At 42.3% G+C, this 20488-nt stretch overlaps 1 protein-coding gene and 1 long non-coding RNA gene across 2 annotated transcripts; both read right to left on the bottom strand.

Moving 5' to 3' along the window:
* Positions 1–376: 376 nt before the first annotated feature.
* Positions 377–13215, bottom strand: LOC125448060 (histone H2A.V). The gene is made up of 5 exons (XM_048523036.2): positions 13081–13215; positions 9384–9461; positions 3547–3660; positions 2467–2596; positions 377–732 (listed from the first exon to the last, which is right to left on the bottom strand). The coding sequence occupies exons 1-5, from the start codon at positions 13081–13083 to the stop codon at positions 671–673; spliced, it is 387 nt and encodes a 128-aa protein (XP_048378993.1). The 5' UTR covers positions 13084–13215; the 3' UTR covers positions 377–670.
* On the bottom strand, positions 9470–13060 carry LOC125448061 (uncharacterized). The gene is made up of 3 exons (XR_007246640.2): positions 12830–13060; positions 12495–12536; positions 9470–11255 (listed from the first exon to the last, which is right to left on the bottom strand). It is a non-coding gene; the product is annotated as an uncharacterized LOC125448061 (long non-coding RNA).
* Positions 13216–20488: the final 7273 nt, after the last annotated feature.

Raw genomic sequence — 20488 nt, 5'->3', positions numbered from 1 at the left:
ATGGCTCGCAGCAGTCAGGTACGGCACTGGATAAACATAGGAGAGTAGAGCTCATTCAACAGAAAAGGGTAGCTGCACATGCTATCAAAATTCTCAAAGGAACAAAAAGGCATCAGGAATGATTAGATAGTGACATATCTGGAGATGAAAAAGCTCGACTTTACAGGGTTGAACCAACTTGAATTCCTGATAAAGTATGGCCTTCATTTCAGTCACCTCAAGTTCAGGCAACCACTTGTTACTAGAACAGATTAGCACACTAACCATTATTGATGAGTTAATTACTTAGCAGGAAAACACTACTTCACTGCTTCTAAACATCCCCCCCAAAAAAAATCACTGCAAACTTTTGAAAGGACACACTGTGAAGACATGATTTTTAAAAAATGGTTTTATGAATTGTTTTATTGTATAAAACACACTTGCGTAATCTAATTGTTGACAAACTGCTGTATTTTCTAGTTATATTTTCATACAGCTTTATATCTAAACCATAGGACATACAAACAGGTCTTTCAGATTATATTGAACACTAAAGTCATCTCCTAAAACTCTTCCCATTTTATTTTAACTACTCTTTTAAAAAAAATATGCCAAGTATCCCCAGGTTTCTCCTGTCCAAATTACAGTACGACAGTAGGGAGGAAGAGGGTAGATTCAAAACTGGACTTTATGCCGTTTTTTGTTGTCCCTTCTTCCCAATCAGAGACTTGTGGATGTGAGGAATCACACCTGTAAGAGAAAACAAAACAAACAAGGTATAAATTCACAGGTCAGAATAGCCACATTGTCTCAGGCAAGGTGTTATTCCTTTCCTGCTTGATAATTCTGGGAGTTGGAACAGTTCCCAACATGTGGAAAAGACCAACATGCAGCACTTAAAATTGAACATTATTTTTCAATCAATCAGTTACACACTAAAATAACAGATAACCGTGGTCTAATTGCTCCCAATATTCTATAGTTATTTTGGCAAGTTAAATCAAATATTTCCCAATTATTTAAAACTGTTACATTGTGACCACTGATGATTGTTTAAACATGATTTATCAAGTAGCTCGGAATAATTTCTTTATTTCTACTAGTACCACCAGTAACACTCAAAAGGGGAAGATAGTTCAAGTTATTCAAGTGAAGGCATTTGTCAGAACTTCCAATTTAAAAAGCTGAAATATCTCAGCAGAAAATAATAAATTCCATTACTTTGGTCACTACTGCCTATGTTTAAACATACTGCCTCTTAAACTACTCCATGATATCTTAAGACCTTCTTGAATATCAGAAAAACAGCACTGCAGATTGGCGTTGCCAAGAATTGAGGAACTGATTCTATTATGAGCAATGCATGGCTGATACTGGGTGGGAGACAGAGACAAAGAACAACATCTCTGTGCAACTATAAAAAGTTAACATCTTAGATTATTAGCCACAGCCTGCACTACAGCAAGGAGGTTAGACAATATCATTAACAGGCTGTTCAGTTAGAATGGGCATTAAAGGAGAGCTTACTTTATCCTCACCAGAGTTCATAAGGGATAGCAATCTGAAATAGGGGCTCATGATTTTCCACAAAGTAAATCTAACTAGTAGAAACCAGTGCAAAGTAAAACCCAGCAAATGACAGAGCTGCCTGGTCCTGACAACACAGAGCTTTGTAATGTGCAGGCATTCACCAGCTAAGCTCGAACAAAGACGCTCTCCGTTTTCCTTCTTTAAATCAATTTGAGACCTTTTGATGTTGTGCTGAATATGCATCACTAAATTACATCTTGACACCAAATGGAAGATTGCCGGGGCAGCGGGTTCAAAGTCCCATTCTGAGAGCAGCCAGCCATTCATTTAAATTAACAGCCTGAGGAGAGATACACAGGCATCTGGATCAAGTTGAACTGGAATGCTCTCCTTGTCATCTGCAGCACTCACTGACATTCATAGAGTACAAATCCCCAGTTTGGTACCAGGGCTCATTGAAATCATAGGCTAGTCAACTCAGAAGGGAAAAAAAAGGACTCAGGAATAAATATCATTGCATGACGTTGCACCTTAACAGCTAAAGCACATGCTTGTAATGCCTAAAATGCGAGCACTGTTCAAGGAAAATATAATAAATAATATTCAGGAAATCCATTTTTACTAAAAACTACACAACCCTGGGCTATATTGAAACCATTCACAACTTAACCATCAGCACAATTAACATTCAATGCCGACAGCAGACTGGAGATTAAGCACTGGCAACACAAATTTGGTAAAGTTGGTGGATTCCAAAGTTCCAGCATCATCTTAAAAGTCATTCCCATTTCAGGAAGTTTTCAAATCAAATCTATTGGGCCACTATGAGTAGGAATTCAGGAAAAGTCAACCAATCCCCAGGAACTATTTTGGACTGTGCAATTCATCTCAGGTCTATCCAGGCATATCAGGAATTACCTGAAAAACTGCTACTAGTACAAAGTTAACACATACCACCACCAGCAATCGTTGCCTTGATCAGTGAATCCAGCTCCTCATCACCTCGAATGGCCAACTGCAAGTGACGTGGCGTGATACGTTTTACTTTCAGGTCCTTTGATGCATTTCCTGCCAACTCCAACACCTGCAGAGTACCAAGTTAGCACAGCATTTCGTAAGGATTACAGCTTCTTAAAAAAAGCCATAAGCTTCCATGTGTCAAAATAGGAATTTCAACAGTAGATGGTGTTTCTTGTTTTGCAACTCTGGTTATGTTGCAAACATTAAGACCAATGTGCACTCTAGGTTTCAGGAAGATTTTAAAGAACAAAAACAGGACAAAGGAACTAGGTTCAACACTTGGCACCCAACATCTTCAATCCACACATCCTTAAATTTTCTACCTTGTTCTAAATCAAATTTAGAAACATCTGCCTTTCTACTAGCTTGTTAATTCTTGTCCTCTGAAATATCCCGCTCAGCTTCATGCACACAGTCAACTCCGTCCACGGTTTCAGCAACTCGCCTTTTGACCAATCCTTTAGTTCGCTGCCCTAACTTTGCCATCTGCATCTAATTATCTCAATATCAGTGGAAGGCAGATGTAATCCTGTGCACAGCTGCAGTGGACAGGGCTCATATTCAAAACGCTTCAAGAAGCTGATAACTTCAGTGATGGTCTCTTAGTACATTTCAATCCATGCCTTATACTTCACCTCACTGGCGGTGACCAAGCTCCTGCCTTCGAGCATTTCTTACCACAGTATTTCTGTTTTGTGCTACACAGTGCTCGAAACCATTCAGGTCCTTTGATGCGCTAATCCCAATCAATTCCAATTATCCCTGCCCCTTAGAATAAGCTATTTGCTGCTTTTGCCGCAAATCCTTCAAGTTTCCTCGTTTACAAAGATTGCCAGATATGTTAAGTGTGGAAAAAAGATCATGGTAATTTATGTTAAAGCACTTGGGGCGTTACTAACAACTGAAATATGGGTAGTTACTTTGTAACCTTGTTTTCACTGACACACACTTCTCATCCTAACCAAAGGAAAAGGGCCTGGTTTTTGAAATAGGAAAGACTTCACCATTACTTACCTCAGCAGTGAGATACTCAAGAATAGCTGCACTGTATACTGCAGCTGTAGCACCCACCCGTCCATGGCTAGTGGTACGAGTCTTCAAATGCCTATGAATACGACCTACAGGAAACTAGAAGAAAGGATACAAAGTGAAAAGCCCACCATAGTCAAAGGGCATACATTAATATACAAGAAGCATTTCCACTGGTGATTTTTACTATGACCTGTATCTTCCAGTTCAAATGAAATATATTAGACCCAGAGTTAAAATGCAGGCCAAGAGATTTGATTGAAATAAAACAGGAAATTTTTTTTCCTCACTCATCCCAACTACTTTGTCTTCAAACACCTTGTTCCCTACACATTTCTCCTGTCAATTATAACTGCCCTGAGGAACAGACCCACAGGCGGCGATACTGTACCCTATCCAATTTGGACGGCTGACAGAACTCAAGTTACTTGTTCTCCTATCCCTCATCAAAAGATGGGTTCCTCTCGAGTCCAACTCAAGAATACATTTCTGCAGATTGTGTAGAAAGAAAGTTAAAATCTCTTGACAGAGGCAAGGCTGCAACAGACACAGTAGGCAAGAATCAAGGAACAAGGGACCAGTTATGAAAAAAGACAAAAAGATGCTAGTGTTGTTCTCTTCAAGTCCAAAACGAAGGGAATTTGACACAGTCCAGAGGAAGAAGGGTCTCTGTTGGCAAAAGGTTACGCAAACAGAGGCCACAAAGGTGGTGACACTGACTTATGAAGCAAGTTGCTACGATCTGGAATGCACCATCCAAAGAGATGGTGAAAGGAGTTTTAACAGTAACTTCCAGCAAGGCTGTGTCTGAAGGGCAGGGAAGTGGAATTGCTCCAATAGCTCTTGTCAAAGATGTAACATGGTAGTGTGGGTTGAGTGGGCTTCTTCCATTCTATACCTTTCAATTCTTCTATATTTATTATTCCCTCTCCAAAAGGTTGTGGATGAGGCATCCACTAAAATTTAGGAGAATGATAATGGTCAAGTCAGACTTTGTCAGGGAACAGCAGCTGGAGATGCTGGGATTTAAAGCGATTCAAGAAAAGCTGCAAGGGTGGTCAAGGCAGAAACCTCAACACTTAAAAGTGTACCAAACTGCTGTAATCTAAAAGACTACGGTTTAAGTGTTGGCAAGTTAGATTATGCTGGATGGTTGGCATGGACATGATGGGAATGTCCTCCTACACTGACAGGCAAATCAGTGAGAACGACAGTGTAGGTCAGCCACAACTGAATCAAATGGTGAACACACTCTCTGGAATGAATGGCCAGGTTAATCACCTTCTTACACAAACTCTTACATATATCCAGCTTCACAAGACACATTAAAAATTAGCAATGAAAGACAAATTTAATCATTTAAAGAGCAGCAGGCAACTCATACCTACAGAAGCAAATCAAAAAGGGCCTTATAACGAACACTGTATGACAACATGTTAGATGCTGTGCTGAATATTCCAAATTTAAACCTAAATGAAAGAGATTAAAACGCAACATGGAGAGTACACCTCTTAATAAACTTTGCATCACTTCACTGAACTATCAGAAATTAAATCTGAAAATATGGCAGCTCCATTACTACCCACAGGATAAAGATTATCACTTTTCACAGTAAAAACAAATCCACAAGGTTAAAATATGACGCCCTGAACAGGAGAGATCCATGTTTTGCCAAGGGGCCAGCAGACCAACTATAATACTTGTGACGTCATCTTTAGTGATAGCCGATTCAGCCTTGGAAACTTTCCCATACAGTTTGGTGTCATTTTGAGAAGGCTCGTGTGACGATGCATAGTAGAACCTTTGATTGTGTTAAAGGCAAGAGAGGAAGGTAATTTGTTACGGACCCAAATAGTTCAACTCCTGACTGAGCAGATCAGTGCCAGGCAAACTATCCAAGTTCCAAACAGGATGAACACTGCATCTTTACAAGTAGTCAACACTGCTGTTTTGACAAGGCACTAGATTGTCCTAAACGTCAACACTAGTTTAGGAAACTCATTCCAATAGCAACAACGACTTACTTGATTATTTTTGCTTTTTCCAAGATCTCCAACACATACCATTCAGTACTGAATTGGTAAAAACAACTTGGGGCAACACCAAATTTCCAAATCAACTGATAACTTGTGCAATCCTTAAACTCCAGGTAAAATTAGGTGGAAAGATAACCCACAACCCAGATTAAGAATCATGCTTCTCATTTCCAGTCTGAGTCAAAGGAGTAGAATAAGAGTGTATGTAGCAAAGGACCAAATGGCAGCAAAAAACCTGTGCACATGGTACTGCTGACATCACGCAGCTGCGGTAAAACCTTTATCGTCACATGCATATTACCAATTATTAGCTGTGGAGGAGTACCATGTCCAAGCACAGTAAGGCTGAACTCACCTGGATTGGATGGATATGAAACTGGAGAGAAAAGCACAGATTTCAGCACATGCCTCCTCCTCTTCCTCCACCCAAGTTCAGTGTACTGCTCAGACTGGCAAAAGGTTGAAGGTACAACGCTGGGACCACCGTCATTCACCATTTACATCCACATATTTGTTTCTGGCAGCTGTCAATCTCACTTTAAAGAAGCATTGCGCAACAAGCTTGTATTTCTGCATGTATGCAATTGCAGCACCATCTAGTGATGGTATTGACAATAAACAGCATTCAAGAGTTTTGCAGCCATTAATACACTACAGTCTATCTCCTCTTCACATAACTTCACAAACTTCATTAAAATATTAAAGACTTCAGGGCCAAAGGGCCAACCTTGCTTCTATTTTCTAGATTTCTAAACAGACTTGAGCAAATTAGGAATTTGACTGAAAATCAATATAAAAGAAATCGCTACCATATTTCCATGTCAACTTCCATTTACAAAGCATTTGACCGTTATTGCACAGGAGAATCCTCTTCTCTTCACTCTCAACAAACAGTAGAGTTATTGAGTAAGAAGCTGAGATTTAGATTTTATGATTTTATGCAAGTAAGCCAGCCGATCTCAGCCCAGACACTTAGCTGTTCTACAAACCCAACCACAGAACAGGGAATCTAGCAGCTTCTGCAGTCACCATACATTGTTGCCAGGAAAACAGTGACAGATGGGCAAAGAGTTACTAATATTGAGATGCAGAGACCAAAGCAGAGAACGTGACAAACTCAGAAAGTCCTTTGTTCCCCTTACTCAAGTTTGAATAGTTGGCACCTTTCAGGAACTTGCCAGGGATAATCAAACAATTTAAGATAATTATCATAAAGCACAACATTATCCAGGCTTAGGAATCAGCACATTGCAGTGTGGGTAAGGCTGCATTTATCATTCTCTTCCAGCTATTGTAGAATGTGGAGAATGGTAAAGCTCTCTCAGACTGCAGAAAGTTATGGCATCTGTTCAAATAAAGGAAGTCAATTATCATGTGGGCTGTTGCTTTCTCTCCATGGTGGATATTACTTCCAGAAATCAAAAGCATGGCATACCTTTAAATGGCCTCACTATCCTGCTGACTGTGTCAGTTTAAGCCTGAAGGGCAAAGCTGTCATATCAGGAATTTTAGCTGATCTGGGCATCAGAACACATTGCACAGGTGATCTTGTCCCCAAGGAAAGTAACATTAATCATAATGCACAGCTCCATGTCTGTGCTGCGCTCGGTGGAACAGAAGGCTAACAAAATGGTCCATGCCTGGATAACCATCTGGGACAACGGTCCAGCAGAACTGTAAGGTCCAGTATACTGTCCAGGAGCATAATGTGACACTAAAACCAAAATCAAAGGACTACATGCTGAGGATATACTAAAGCTTGAGGTAACTGCCGCTTCGGTGCAGTGGGGAAAGACCATCACTTAACGTCTTTCTGCCAAAGTACAATAAGGGTTCATTTAGTTACCAGACCCTCCTGGTGCCTCAACTGTATGTTAATAGTAAATAAAAACTGTGGATGCTGTAAATCAGAGAGAAAACTCAGGGTCTCTGTAGAAGTATACTACTACACAGAACTGAACCGCTTTTGTGACCACAGATGTGCATATATTTTTTTTAAATGAACAAAGCATATGTTTGAAATAAAAAGAAATGACCCAGCAGAACCATATCATAGCCTTCGCTCAATAGGGAAAATGTGTGAGGTGTGATGAAAGCAATGCCAGTCATACCTCGGAAATACTCAGAAAAGGGATATCACAAGACTACCTGCACATAAGACAACAACAGCCACAGACAACGGATAGTGTGAAGCTCAAACATTTGCGAGTATTTTAGCCAGAAGTGAATGGGCAAGTGCAGTCAATTTTTCTTCTCCCTTAAACCTACACCACACAGCGCAGAACAGGCCCTTCAGCTCTTGATCTTACGCCAACCTGTGAAGCCGATCTGAAGCCTATCTAACCTACATTATTACATTATCTTCCATATGTTTATCCAATGACCATTTAAATGCCCTTAAACATAGCGAGCCTACTACTGTTGCAGGCAGGGCATTTTATGCCCTTACTACACTGAGTAAAGAACCTACCTCCGACATCTGTCCTATATCTATCACCGCTCAATTTAAAGCTATGTTCCCTCATGTTAGCCATCACAATCTGAGGAAAAAGGTTCTTACTGTCCACCCTATCTAATCCCCTGATCATCTTGTATGTCTCTATTAAGTCTCTCTATTAAGTCACCTCCTAACCTTCTTCTCTCTAACAAAAACAGCCTCAAGTCCCTCAGCCATTCCTCACAAAACCTTCTCTCCATACCAGGCAACATCCTTGTAAATCTCCCCTGCATCCCTGCCAATGCTTCCACATCCTTCCTATAATGCGGCGACCAGAACCGTACGCAATACTCCAAGTGCGGCCGGACCAGAGTTTTGTACAGCTGTAACATGACCTCATGGCTCCGAAACTCAATCCCTCTATCAATAAAACCTAACACACCATACACCTTCCTAACAACCCTATCAACCTGGGTGGCAACTTGCAGGGAACTATGCACGTGGACACCAACATCTCTCTGCTCATTCACACCACCAAGAATCTTACCATTAGCCCATCACTCTGTATTCCTGTTACTCCTTCTAAAGTGAATCACCTTGCATTTTTCTGTCTTAAACCCCATTTGCCACCTCTCAGCCCAGCTTATCTATGTCCCTCTGTATCATCGCATACTAGCAACTCCAACCAACTCAGTTGACTAATATTAATCAGCAAATTCCAGACGGCACAAGATGCAATGAAGGTCTTGACAACGGCAGTAAAAATACCGGATATCTGTCCAAAGAGAAAAACTAGCTCCCAAAACAGGATGGACTTAGCCTGACCAGTTGCTGTGCTGTCAGCCATATTCAGTCACAAGTGGGAGCTACCAAAAACACCATGAAGCAACAGCTAATTGCCAATAACCTCGGGTGTTCTGTTCAGTTTCTTCTAGAAAGATTGCTCCAAGATTCAAATGCAGTCATGATGTAAATCTTTTATTATGAGTGGAAAGAAGAAACTTCATCTTTCACGTGCAATATCTTATGGCACCATGAGCCCCTAGTAAAACAAGACTCTACCTGAAAACTATCAAACAGTTGGAGTCATAAATTAAGAACATTATTCTTTAAATTACTGCCACCATAACAGTTTCTTTAGGGATATTATCCTCAGCTGTCCCATCATAAAGGTCTGAATCAAGTTGTTCGTTAAGAATACCATTTATGTTAAATACACAATAGAAATTCATGTTGTTATCTAATAACTTTCTTTTGCTAGCATTGTCTACATTAGTTGGAGTCTTGGCCCCACTTTTGAAAACACATCTTTTACTCCCTTGTTAAACTATCATGAAGACAAAACCTACCTGTAATCCTGCTCGCTGAGAACGGGAAACTGCTTTAGCCTTGGCCTTTCCCGAGTCCTTCCCAGCTTTCCCGCCAGCCTGCACGAGAGAGAGAAAGAGGGGGAGAGGGGAAGCAATACAGTTAAAATGTTTTCACATTGAAATAACTAATGGCAAAGCTGTGCTTCTACAAGTTTATAGGATACAACTGGGTTGTTCAAAAAATAAACTATAATTTAAACTTCCAACAGAAATGACTGCAGTTGGTCATCACAAAGCAATGCTAATACGTTCTAGCACGATATTGGACCATCTTCTAGATGTCTGATGACTGTTAATTTATATTTCATATTGAAACTTTTTTTTTGAGAACTAGATGTTTGTGTTTCAACAAAAAAGACAAATACACTTTAATTCTCACTAGAGATCACACAAGACAGAGTCAACATCTTTAGCTGAGACAGCAGCCAGGATTTCAAAATTAAGCTGAAAAGGTAATTTTATAAACAGCTGCATTTTTATTCGTACCAGGCAAGTTTTTAACAAATTACAAAAAAAAACCTCAACTCCCAATCAAGGTATACTGGAACACCTTTTAAGTATGCAACTGCAGGCACTTCACAATTGGAGATACTGGTCCACTCTTCCAAATATAGTAAAGTATTCAAGAAATTCAGGAAAAAAAATGTATCAGCAAAGAACTTTTAAGACAATGAGCCTACTTGCTGGAATTTGTGACTTCTAACCCTATTTAGCATTGTTTTGGTCATGATGCACATCTCTCAAGATTAACTAAAACATCTGGGTTTGTACATCTGCCTCAAAACACAGCAATGTGAGCACCTTAGCTGCAAATTTAAGTTTGGTTTGGCTTAGCATAATCAAAACCTGAAATTGGATACGTAAATATGCCAACAACTTAAAACACAGCACATTTCTGTTGCATCTACTGTTAACTGTCGAAATAAAGCACTTGGTGTTTTCTGGACAAGAATATATTGACAACTAAGGACAGATAGTTCAGTGACAGAATTACCTAGCCTAAGTACCACAATAAAATCTTAACTTTGATTTGCTGCTACACCTGAGACAACAGATACGACTGAAATATCACCAACAAAATCAATGTGATTCAGCCCAAAACCAGACAACTACACCCTTCACCCAGGCAATGTTAACCCTTTCTCAAGACAGTGATTCCCAAATGTCTTACCCCACCATAATCAACCTTCAAGGCCTGCAGTTGTTGCATGCTCTGGGGTGAGGGGATTACTTCAGGACCCCAGCTCACATCCAAGACTTTGGGAATCTCTGCCCTCAGTCACAACTGCAAGTAAAACTTATCCATGGTTTATACTATAAAACTGCAAACTGGACAGTGCTTATGGCCAGGAATTAAATTTACCTGCTCAGATACATAAACATACAAAGACAATAAATGCAATTTCTCATGAATTCAGAAAGTGAAGGTACTTTGACAAAATTCAAATTACTTGGTTACATTCTGTCACAGTACAGAATTTAAGTATTGAATATGAGGTCAATCTCATCTAGAAATACAGTGCTCTTGAAACTTAATTCAAACAAAATAAATTCCTATTTCATGATATTGCTTGGTTTAGCTGTCTGTGCACTTCAAATGCTAAAGCACGTTAAACAGTTCAAGTTGGTCATACATCATAAAAGCCTTTATATAACTCTCTATACCACAGATCTCAAACTAGGCTGGAGCAAATAAAATTTCCAATCAATCTTTGCAAAGGAGAAATTAAAATTAGGTTCAATTTTCCCTAAAGGAGAGTTTGCCAGTGATTAAGCAAAACATGACAAGGCAATTTTGTAACTAAACTAACCTGGGTGGCTTCCACAGTTTGATTTATTTTAAAAGTTGCACTGATGTTCAAAGGAAAAAAAAACACAAAGTTTAAAATTGTTTAAATTATAAAATCAAAACTGCTGGACAACATTCAATCTCAAAGCTCCAAGATAGTTTTCTTGTATTTAGTCCTGATGAGTACAAGACAATAATCTTCGACTTAAGCAATGTTTAAGTTCTGTACTATCAATTGCTTATATACAACAATGCAAATGAAAAAGGACAACCCAACTGATAAACTGCAAACTTAAATCAACTGCCATGAAATTCTGGGACAAATATATTGTAAACAGGGTAGTATCATTACTATGGAAGAAGTGGATTAAATAGATGAAAAACATGCTTTTTTAGTGGAGGGGAGAAGAGTGGGGGAGCTAAATGAGCAAGAAGGGGTAAAACCGAGGTGGGGGGGAAGGTAGGTCAGAGACGGGGAGACATCAGAGGCAGAGAAACATTGCAGGGCCATGGAGATGCAAAAAAAGGAGGGAAAAAAAAAAAGAGCAGAAAGAAAAATCACACTACCATAAACGCAAATAGATAACGAGGGGGTGGTAGAGAGGAATAAAAGACAACCAATAAGAGGAAAACTTCAGAATAGAAAGAGAAATAATAGAAAATAAAATCAAAATCAACCCCAAAATTAAACAAATATGTGGGGGATTAAGGGTGAAAAGAAGAGGGACTGGTGAAAGTAACAAATAATGATGGTTCAGGGATGACATAACTCGGCATACACACAAGATATATAAACATATCGCTTATAATACATCACAAACACAAGGAATCTAACTGATAGTTGACAGTTATCATGACAGTTATGATCAGAGACGTGGGTGCGGGAGGAGGGGGTAGCAGGGGAGATTTTTTACACACACCTCATACAAACTATCACATCCAAACATCAAACCTAACTGATAGATTATGATAGTTATGATCACAAAGAGAGGGAGTTTGAAGATTTTCCACATATACAGAAACATACCTAAAGACCATTACATAGACACACACACCAATATAAAATCTGAATGGATATTTTTAATGATTGTTATGATCAGAGATGGGTGTGGGGGGGTTCCTACACACCAACATATTAACCATCACATACTCTCTCACATTCACATATAATAATTGATAAATAACGTTCGTTGTGATCAGGAAAAGGAAACACGATTGAAGATTTCACACAGATCGCTCATAAACCATCGGAAAAACACACACAAATATACGTCGAACCTAACTGATATTTCTTGACATACCTATAATAATTTACGTAATAAAATGCCTCAACTCGAAGACAGCTAGGACGAAAGGGAGATATACTTATTTACTAAATGCATCAAATCTGAATGATAGTCATATCAAGGGAAGAGATTTATACAGATGCATCAAAACTGAAAGACAGTGATAGCTATGATCTGGGGTGGGGTGGGGTGGGGGGCAAGAAGTTGAAGATTTTCCACAGACACACAGAGACAGAGACAAACATAAACACGTCTCATACACAGCATCACAAACACACATCCATAACACGTCTACAAACGCATCAAAGCACATTCGAATCTGAACGGCGGGTGACAATGATGATAGTTACGATGAGGGAGGTCGAAGATTTTCCACACACGGCGCCTGTCAAAAAGGCGCCATCCGCCGAGGTTTGTTTTTTTTTTGGGGGGGGGCGTAAGTGAGAGAGGGAGGAAAATGCCCGCCCGCGGTGGGGGTGGGAAGGGCCGGATAATGGCGGCGGGCGAGATACACGGAGCAGGAGCCTTGTTTTTCCCGTTATCAGAGACCGTGTGGGAGGGGGTGGTGGAATAGTGCCCGGTTCAGGATGGAGTCACTCACCATGTTCCGCTGTTTTCTCTCTCTCTCTCTGACTGACTGCCCTCTCCCTCTCACTCAAACAATAACCGACACCCGCGCGCGCGCGGCGGCCCCCGCCGACATCCGGGCAACCCCGCCGCTCACCGGCCAATCGCCGCCCCCCTCACTCATTCAAACCCGGGTCGCCCTCCAATCGCGGTCCGCCTTCTTCCCACGTCCGCTTCTCGCCTCCGTCCGTCAACGGCTGTTTTTTTCGGCCCCCGCCCCTCAACCATTTTTCGACGCCACTATCTCCCGCCTTTTACGTTTGAGAGGGAGATTCCTTCCCCCTCCGCCCTTCCAATAACCTGTCTTTCGGCGGTTTATATATATATATATTTTTTTAACAAATTTTGGGCTGCCGAGGGAGGAGATGAAAATTGTTTGTACGCCTTAAAAGAAGACGGCCAATCGCCGGCGGTGCGTCCCAGGCTCGTCCCGCCCCTCGGTATTTTTCCGCGTTGTTTGTTTTATATTCACTTCCCCCGTCGATTTGCCCGTCAGTCAATCGATGCGTAATTGTTTGCCCGGTCTCTCACGAAGCTGTCGACAGCAAAGTTTCATTATACAATCCATAGTTGTCGGGGGACGATGGAGGAAGGAGGCGTGCACGTGATGGACAGCCAGGGTAGCCAATAGGGGCTTCGTGCTCTTTGATGGACGGTCGTACTGCCCACTGGAAACGAGGGGCGGTGCGATTGATGTTATAGCCCGCTACGCAGGTCTGAGGGGTGGTATGATTGAAGCCTGGGTTGTCCATTTGGCTGAGGGGCGGTATGATTGATGTGTGTGGTGTCCATACGAGAGAGAGGGGGGCGGGATGATTGCTTTGCTTTGGCATCAAGTCAGATGAATAGTTAATATCAGAGATAGTAGGAATTGCAGTTGCTGGAGAATCTGAGCTAACAAGGTGTAGCGCTGGATGAACACAGCAGGCCAAGCAATATCTTTAGGTGCACAAAAGCCTGACGTTTCGGGCCTAGATCCTTCTTCAGAAATGGTCCGAACCGCCTCTCGTTCAGGAGGTCCATCAATCATATCGCACCAAGTGTTGATTGGCGAGATAAGCCATTTTCTGAAGAAGGGTCTAGGCCCGAAACACCAGCCTGCCTGCTGTGTTCATCCAGCTCTGCACTTAGTTATCCCTGAACAGTTAATGTGATTGACGGCTGCTTTTCCAATCAGAACCATGGACGTAATGATTGATGGTAGTCCCTCCCAATCAGAGCGAGAGGCGGCGTAATAACACCCGCCTAATCCAATCAATGGCTGCAATCGGTAATAGCTTATCTTGCCAATCAATACTTGGCGCGATATGATTGACGGACCTTCCGAACGAGAGGCGGTTCGTACTATGGCCTGTCTGCTCGTTGAGTGGTCGCTGTCTTCCCTGATTGACAGCGGCCTTTCCCCTGGAAGCAACCCCTAGATTCCGCCTGCAGTTAACAACAGCGACCACGGGGAGACCGACAGCAGTATCCACCAATCCGAAAAGGGAAAGCAATATTCAGGCACAGTTTGAATCTGAATTTGAAAAACAACAACATATGTTTCCTAACAATTACTTGTGCTGTGTTGTGCAGTGCTTTGCATCCTTATCAAATATGCTGTAGTTAACTCTGGAGGATGACACCCAACTCCCTCCCATATACAAATTCACAAATTGCACCCTACTGAAGTATTAAATGGATGCCAAGCAATGAATTATGCTGTCGGTATTTAGTAACCTCATGGTCACAGAGTAAACAGGTGGCCCCCTCCACAAGTGGCCTCTGAGACAGGTTGCACCATATGCCTTCCCCAGTTGGGGAGCTCCTCGTTAAGATTAAGTTGCAGTGGGATTTTTGTTTTTGAGTTTTTTTTCAAAATGACGCTGCAACCATCTCCATTTGTGAAGGGCTGGGCTTGATTTGAAGAACGTTACCGTGTTTCCATTTTTCATCCTTCGCGTTTTATAATACCTTTGTGTACATATTGACCTTTTGCAGAACTGGCTGCGGTCACAGTTTTGAAAGTGTCAAAAAGAATAAGTATGGGGGGTGGGTTTCGCCTGCTAACATCTTGATGTTGGGGGCACAGTGGTGGCAGAGGAGGTGAGGAAAGGAAGCCAAACTTGCAGTTTGGAATTTAGTACCATGTGCCCTCAGATCTGTAGGTTGAGAATCAGCCTGTCTCGTTGCATGGAAATGAGCAACAGAAACCTGCAGCTCTGAGTAGGTGTCATCCTCGAACTGAGGAACAGGCCATTGGCCTCCTACTGAGATTTTATGACTACCAAAAAGCTTCCTGACCCAGAGGTAACAAGGTGTAGAGAGTTGGTGAACACAATAGGCCAAGCAGTAGAAGGAGCATAAAGGCTGACGTTTTGGGCCTAGACCCTTTCAGCCCCTGAATTGCCTGAATTTATTTCCAGACATTTTTCCTTCTGTTGCATTGTGGAATTCTTTCTTTGCACTTTTCCTCGTGACCCCCCCTTTTAACACTTTAAACATTGTTAGCCTTGCTTCAAACTCCCATTCTCTATGCTGTCTCATTGGCTTGCCCCTGGCATGATGTGAATTCAGTAATCAGAGATAAACGCCCAGTGTTGAATTCCCTGGAACTTTCTAGACTAGGTCACAAAGTCATAGAGTCAGAGAGATGTACAGCACAGAAACAGACCCTTCGGTCCAACTCATCCATGCTGACCAGATATCCTAAAATAATCTAGTCCTGTTTGCCAACATTTGGCCCGTATGCCTCTGAATCCTTCATATTCATTTACCCATGCAGATATCTTTTAAATGTTGTCATTGTACCAGCCTACATTGCTTCCTCTGGCAGCTCGTTCCATACATCCACCACCCTCTGTGTGAAAAAGTTTCCCAGTAAATCTTTTAAATCTTTCCCTTCTCACTTTAAATCTATGCCCTCTAGTTTTGGACTCCCACACCCTCCAGAAAAGACTTGTTTATTTACCCTATTGATGCCCCTCATGATTTTATAAACATCTATAAGGTCACCCCTCAGCCTCCAACACTCCAGGGAACATAGTCCCAGTCTATTCAGCCTCTCCCAATAGCTCAAACCTGCCAACCCTCGCAGCATCCTTGTAAACTTTTACTGAAACCTTCCCAGTTTCACAACATCTTTCCGATATGAGGGAGACCAGAATTGCAAGCAGTATTTAAATAGAGCCAACCGATGTCCTGTACAGCCGCAACATGACCTCCCAACTCCTATACTCAACGCACTGACCGATAAAGTCAAGCATAGCAAACACCTTCTACACCGCCCTGTCTACCTGCAACTCCACTTTCAAGGAGCTATGAACCTGCATCCAAGGTCTCTTTGTTCAGCAACACTCCCCAGGGTCTTAACTATTAAGTTTATAAGTCCTCCCCTGATGTGCCTTCCAAAATGCAGCCCCTCACAATTATCTAAATTAAAATCCATCTGCTACTCCTCAGCCCATTGGCCCACCTGATCAAGATCCCACAGTACTCTGACGTAACCTCCTTTGCTGTCCATTATACCTCCAATTTTGGCATCATTTGCAAACTTACTAACCATACCTCCTATATTCACATCCAAATCATTTGTATGAATGACAAAAAGCAGTGGACCGAGCACCGATCCTTGTGGCGCACCACTGGTCACAGGCCCACAGTCTGATAAGCATTCCTCCAGCATTACCCTCTGTCTTCTAACTTCAAGCCAGTTCTGTACCCAAATTGCTAGTTCTCCCTCTATTCTTTGTGTTTAACCTTGCTTACTGGTCTACCATGAGGTCTTAATCCATAACCTTACAAAAACACAAAAGTTCCTTGAAGGTTAACAGTCATAGAAATCTACAGCATAGAAAAACTCCCTTTGGCGGGTCACATCTATTCTTGTCAAAAACAGCCACCTAACTATTCTAATTCCATTTTCCAGATCTTGGCCAACATCTGCCATGTTATCACATCTGAATACTTCTTCAATATAAAGAGGTTTTCTGCCTCAATCACCCTTACAGGGAGTGAGTTCCTGATTCCCATCACCCACTGGGTTATAAAGATTTTCCTCGCATTCCTCTAAACTTTCTTGTCCTTTCCTTAAAAGCTATGCCCCCTGGTTATTGAACCCTCCATCACGTTTCGTCCGGTCTACCCTATATGTGTCGTTGTAATTTTATACAACTTAATCTTGTCTCCCCCAAATCTCCTCTGCCCCAGTCTGTCCAATTTCTGTCATAACTGAAAGTCTCCAGCCCCAGTCAACATCAATCCAGTGCTATCACATCCCTCCTGTAATGTAGATTCCAGAATAGCAGGCAATAGTCTCGCTGTGTGGCCTAGAACACAAAACATAGAAAAGCACAGCACAGTACAGGCCCTTTGACCCACAATGTTGTGCCGTGGAATAATCCTAATCCAAAAATAAAATAAACTAACCTACATTCCCCTCAATTCACTGCTGCATGTGCATGTCCAGCAGTCGCTTAAATGTCACTAATGACTCTGCTTCCACGACTATCACTGGTAAACTATTCCATGTGCTCACAACTCTTGGGTAAAGAACCTCCCCTGACATCTCCTTTATACCTTCCTCCTAACACATTAAAACTATGACCCCTCGTGGCAGCCAATCCTGACCTGGGGAAAAGTCTGGCTATCGACTCTATCCATGCCTCTCATTACCTTGTACACCTCGATCAGGTCACCTCTCTTCCTCCTTCTCTCCAGAGAGAAAAGTCCAAGCTCAGTCAACCTCTCCTCGTAAGACAAGCCCTCCAGTCCAGGCAGCATCCTGGTAAACCTCCTTTGCACCCTCTCCAAAGCCTCCACATCTTTCCTATAATAGGGCGACCAGAACTGGACACAATATTCCAAATGTGGTCTCACCAGGGTTTTGCCGAGCTGCAGCATAACCTCGCAGCTCTTAAACTCGATCCCCCTGTTAATGAGAGCCAAAACACCATATGCTTTCTTGACAACCTTACCCACCTGGGTGGCAACTTTGAGGGAGCTATGCACTTGAACATCAAGATCCCGCTGTTCCTCCACACTGCCGAGAATCCTGCCTTTAATCCTATAATCAGCATTTAAGTTCGACCTTCCAAAATGCATCACTTCGCATTTATCCAGGTTGAACTCCATCTGCCATTTCTCAGCCCAGCTCTACATTCTGTCAATGTCTCGCTGAAGCCTGCAATAGCCCTCGATACTATCAACGGCACCTCCAACCTTTGTGTCATCAGCAAACATACTAACTCACCCCTCAACCTCCTCATCCAAGTCATTTATAAAAACTACAAAGAGCAGAGGCCCAGAACAGAGCCCTGCGGGACACCACTCAGCACTGACCTCCAGGCAGAATATTTATATCTACAACCACGCTCTGCCTCCTGTCAGCCAACCAATTCTGAATCCAGACAGCCAAATCACCCTGTATCCCATACCTCCTGACTTTATGAATGAGCCTGCCATGGGGAAGCTTATCAAATGCCTTGCTGAAGTCCATGTACACCATGTCCACTGCTCGACCCTCATCAACCTGTCTCGTGACTTCCTTAAAGAACTCAATAAGATTTGTAAGGCATGACCTGCCCCTCACAAAGCCATGCTGACTCCCCTTAATCAGGCTATGCTTTTCCAAATAGTCATAAATCCTATCCGTCAGAATTCTTTCCAAAACCTTGCTGACCACAGACGTAAGACTGACTGGTCTGTAATTTCCAGGGATTTCCCTATTCCCTTTCTTGAAAAGAGGAACAACATTTGCCTCCCTCCAATGTTCCGGTACGACTCCCGTAGAGAGTGAGAAAGCAAAGATCTTCGCCAGCGGCTTAGCAATCTCCTTTCTCGCTTCCCGGAGCAACTTAGGATAAATCTAGTCTGGCCCTGGAGACTTATCAATCTTAATTGATATGGACTTCAGCAAGGCATTTGATAAGGTTCCCCATAGTAGGCTCATTCAGAAGGTCAGGAGGAATGGGATACAGGGGAACTTAGCTGTCTGGATACAGAATTGGCTGGCCAACAGAAGACAGCGAGTGGTAGTAGAAGGAAAATATTCTGCCTGGAAGTCAGTGGTGAGTGGTGTTCCACAGGGCTCTGTCCTTGGGCCTCTACTGTTTGTAATTTTTATTAATGACTTGAATGAGGGGATTGAAGGATGGGTCAGCAAGTTTGCAGATGACACGAAGGTTGGAGGTGTCGTTGACAGTATAGAGGGCTGTTGTAGGCTGCAGCGGGACATTGACAGGATGCAGAGATGGGCTGAGAGGTGGCAGATGGAGTTCAACCTGGATAAATGCGAGGTGATGCATTTTGGAAGGTCGAATTTGAAAGCTGAGTACAGGATTAAGGATAGGATTCTTGGCAGTGTGGAGGAACAAAGGGATCTTGGTGTGCAGATACATAGATCCCTTAAAATGGCCACCCAAGTGGACAGGGTTGTTAAGAAAGCTTATGGTTCTGGATGTGAGTTTGCTCGCTGAGCTGGAAGGGTAGTTTTCAGACATTTCGTCACCATTCTAGGTAACATCATCAGTGAGCCTCCGACGAAGCGCTGGTGTTATGTCCGGCTTTCTATTTATCTGATTAGGTTTCCTTGGGTTGGTGATGTCATTTCCTGTTCTTTTTCTCAGGGGATGGTAGATTGGCTCCAAGTCAATGTGTTTGACATTGACTTGGAGCCAATCTACCATCCCCTGAGAAAAAGAACAGGAAATGACATCACCAACCCAAGGAAACCTAACCAGATAAATAGAAAGCGGGACATAACACCAGCGCTTCGTCGGAGGCTCACTGATGATGTTACCTAGAATGGTGACGAAACGTCTGAAAAACTAACCTTCCAGCTCAGCGAGCAAACTCACATCCAGAACCTCAACCTGAGCCACAAATCTTCTCAAAACTCGCTAAAGCTTATGGTGTTTTGGCTTTCCTTAGCAGGGGGTTGAGTTTAAGAGTCGTGAGATCTTGTTGCAGCTGTATAAAATTTTGGTTAGACCGCACTTGGAATACTGCGTCCAGTTCTGGTTGCTCTATTATAGGAAAGATGTGGATGCTTTGGAGAGGGTTCAGAGGAGGTATACCAGGATGCTGCCTGGACTGGAGGGCTTATCTTATGAAGAGAGGTTGACGGAGCTCGGACTTTTTTCATTGGAGAAAAGGAGGAGGAGAGGGGACCTAACTGAAGTATACAAGATAATGAGAGGCATAGATAGAGTTGATAGCCAGAGACTATTTCCCAGGGCAGAAATGGCTAACACGTGGGGTCATAATTTTAAGCGGGTTGGAGGAAAGTATAGAGGGGATGTCAGAGGCGGGTTCTTTACACAGAGAGTTGTGAGAGCATGGAATGCGTTGCCAGCAGCAGTTGTGGAAGCAAGGTCATTGGGGACATTTAAGAGACTGCTGAA

This window comes from Stegostoma tigrinum, chromosome 40, assembly GCF_030684315.1.
Source record: "Stegostoma tigrinum isolate sSteTig4 chromosome 40, sSteTig4.hap1, whole genome shotgun sequence".
Taxonomy (NCBI): Eukaryota; Metazoa; Chordata; class Chondrichthyes; order Orectolobiformes; family Stegostomatidae; genus Stegostoma; species Stegostoma tigrinum.
The sequence above is the reverse complement of the archived record's forward strand: the minus strand, read 5'-3'. Positions and strand labels throughout refer to the sequence as shown.

Excerpts from the sequence above, each read along its gene's own strand:
- LOC125448060 (XM_048523036.2), bottom strand. Across the intron at positions 3,661-9,383 it reads CTCAGCGAGCAGGATTACAG|TTTCCTGTAGGTCGTATTCA; the intron begins GTAGGTTTTGTC and ends CCTTTCTTCTAG. Across the intron at positions 733-2,466 it reads GGCAACGATTGCTGGTGGTG|GTGTGATTCCTCACATCCAC; the intron begins GTATGTGTTAAC and ends TTTCTCTTACAG.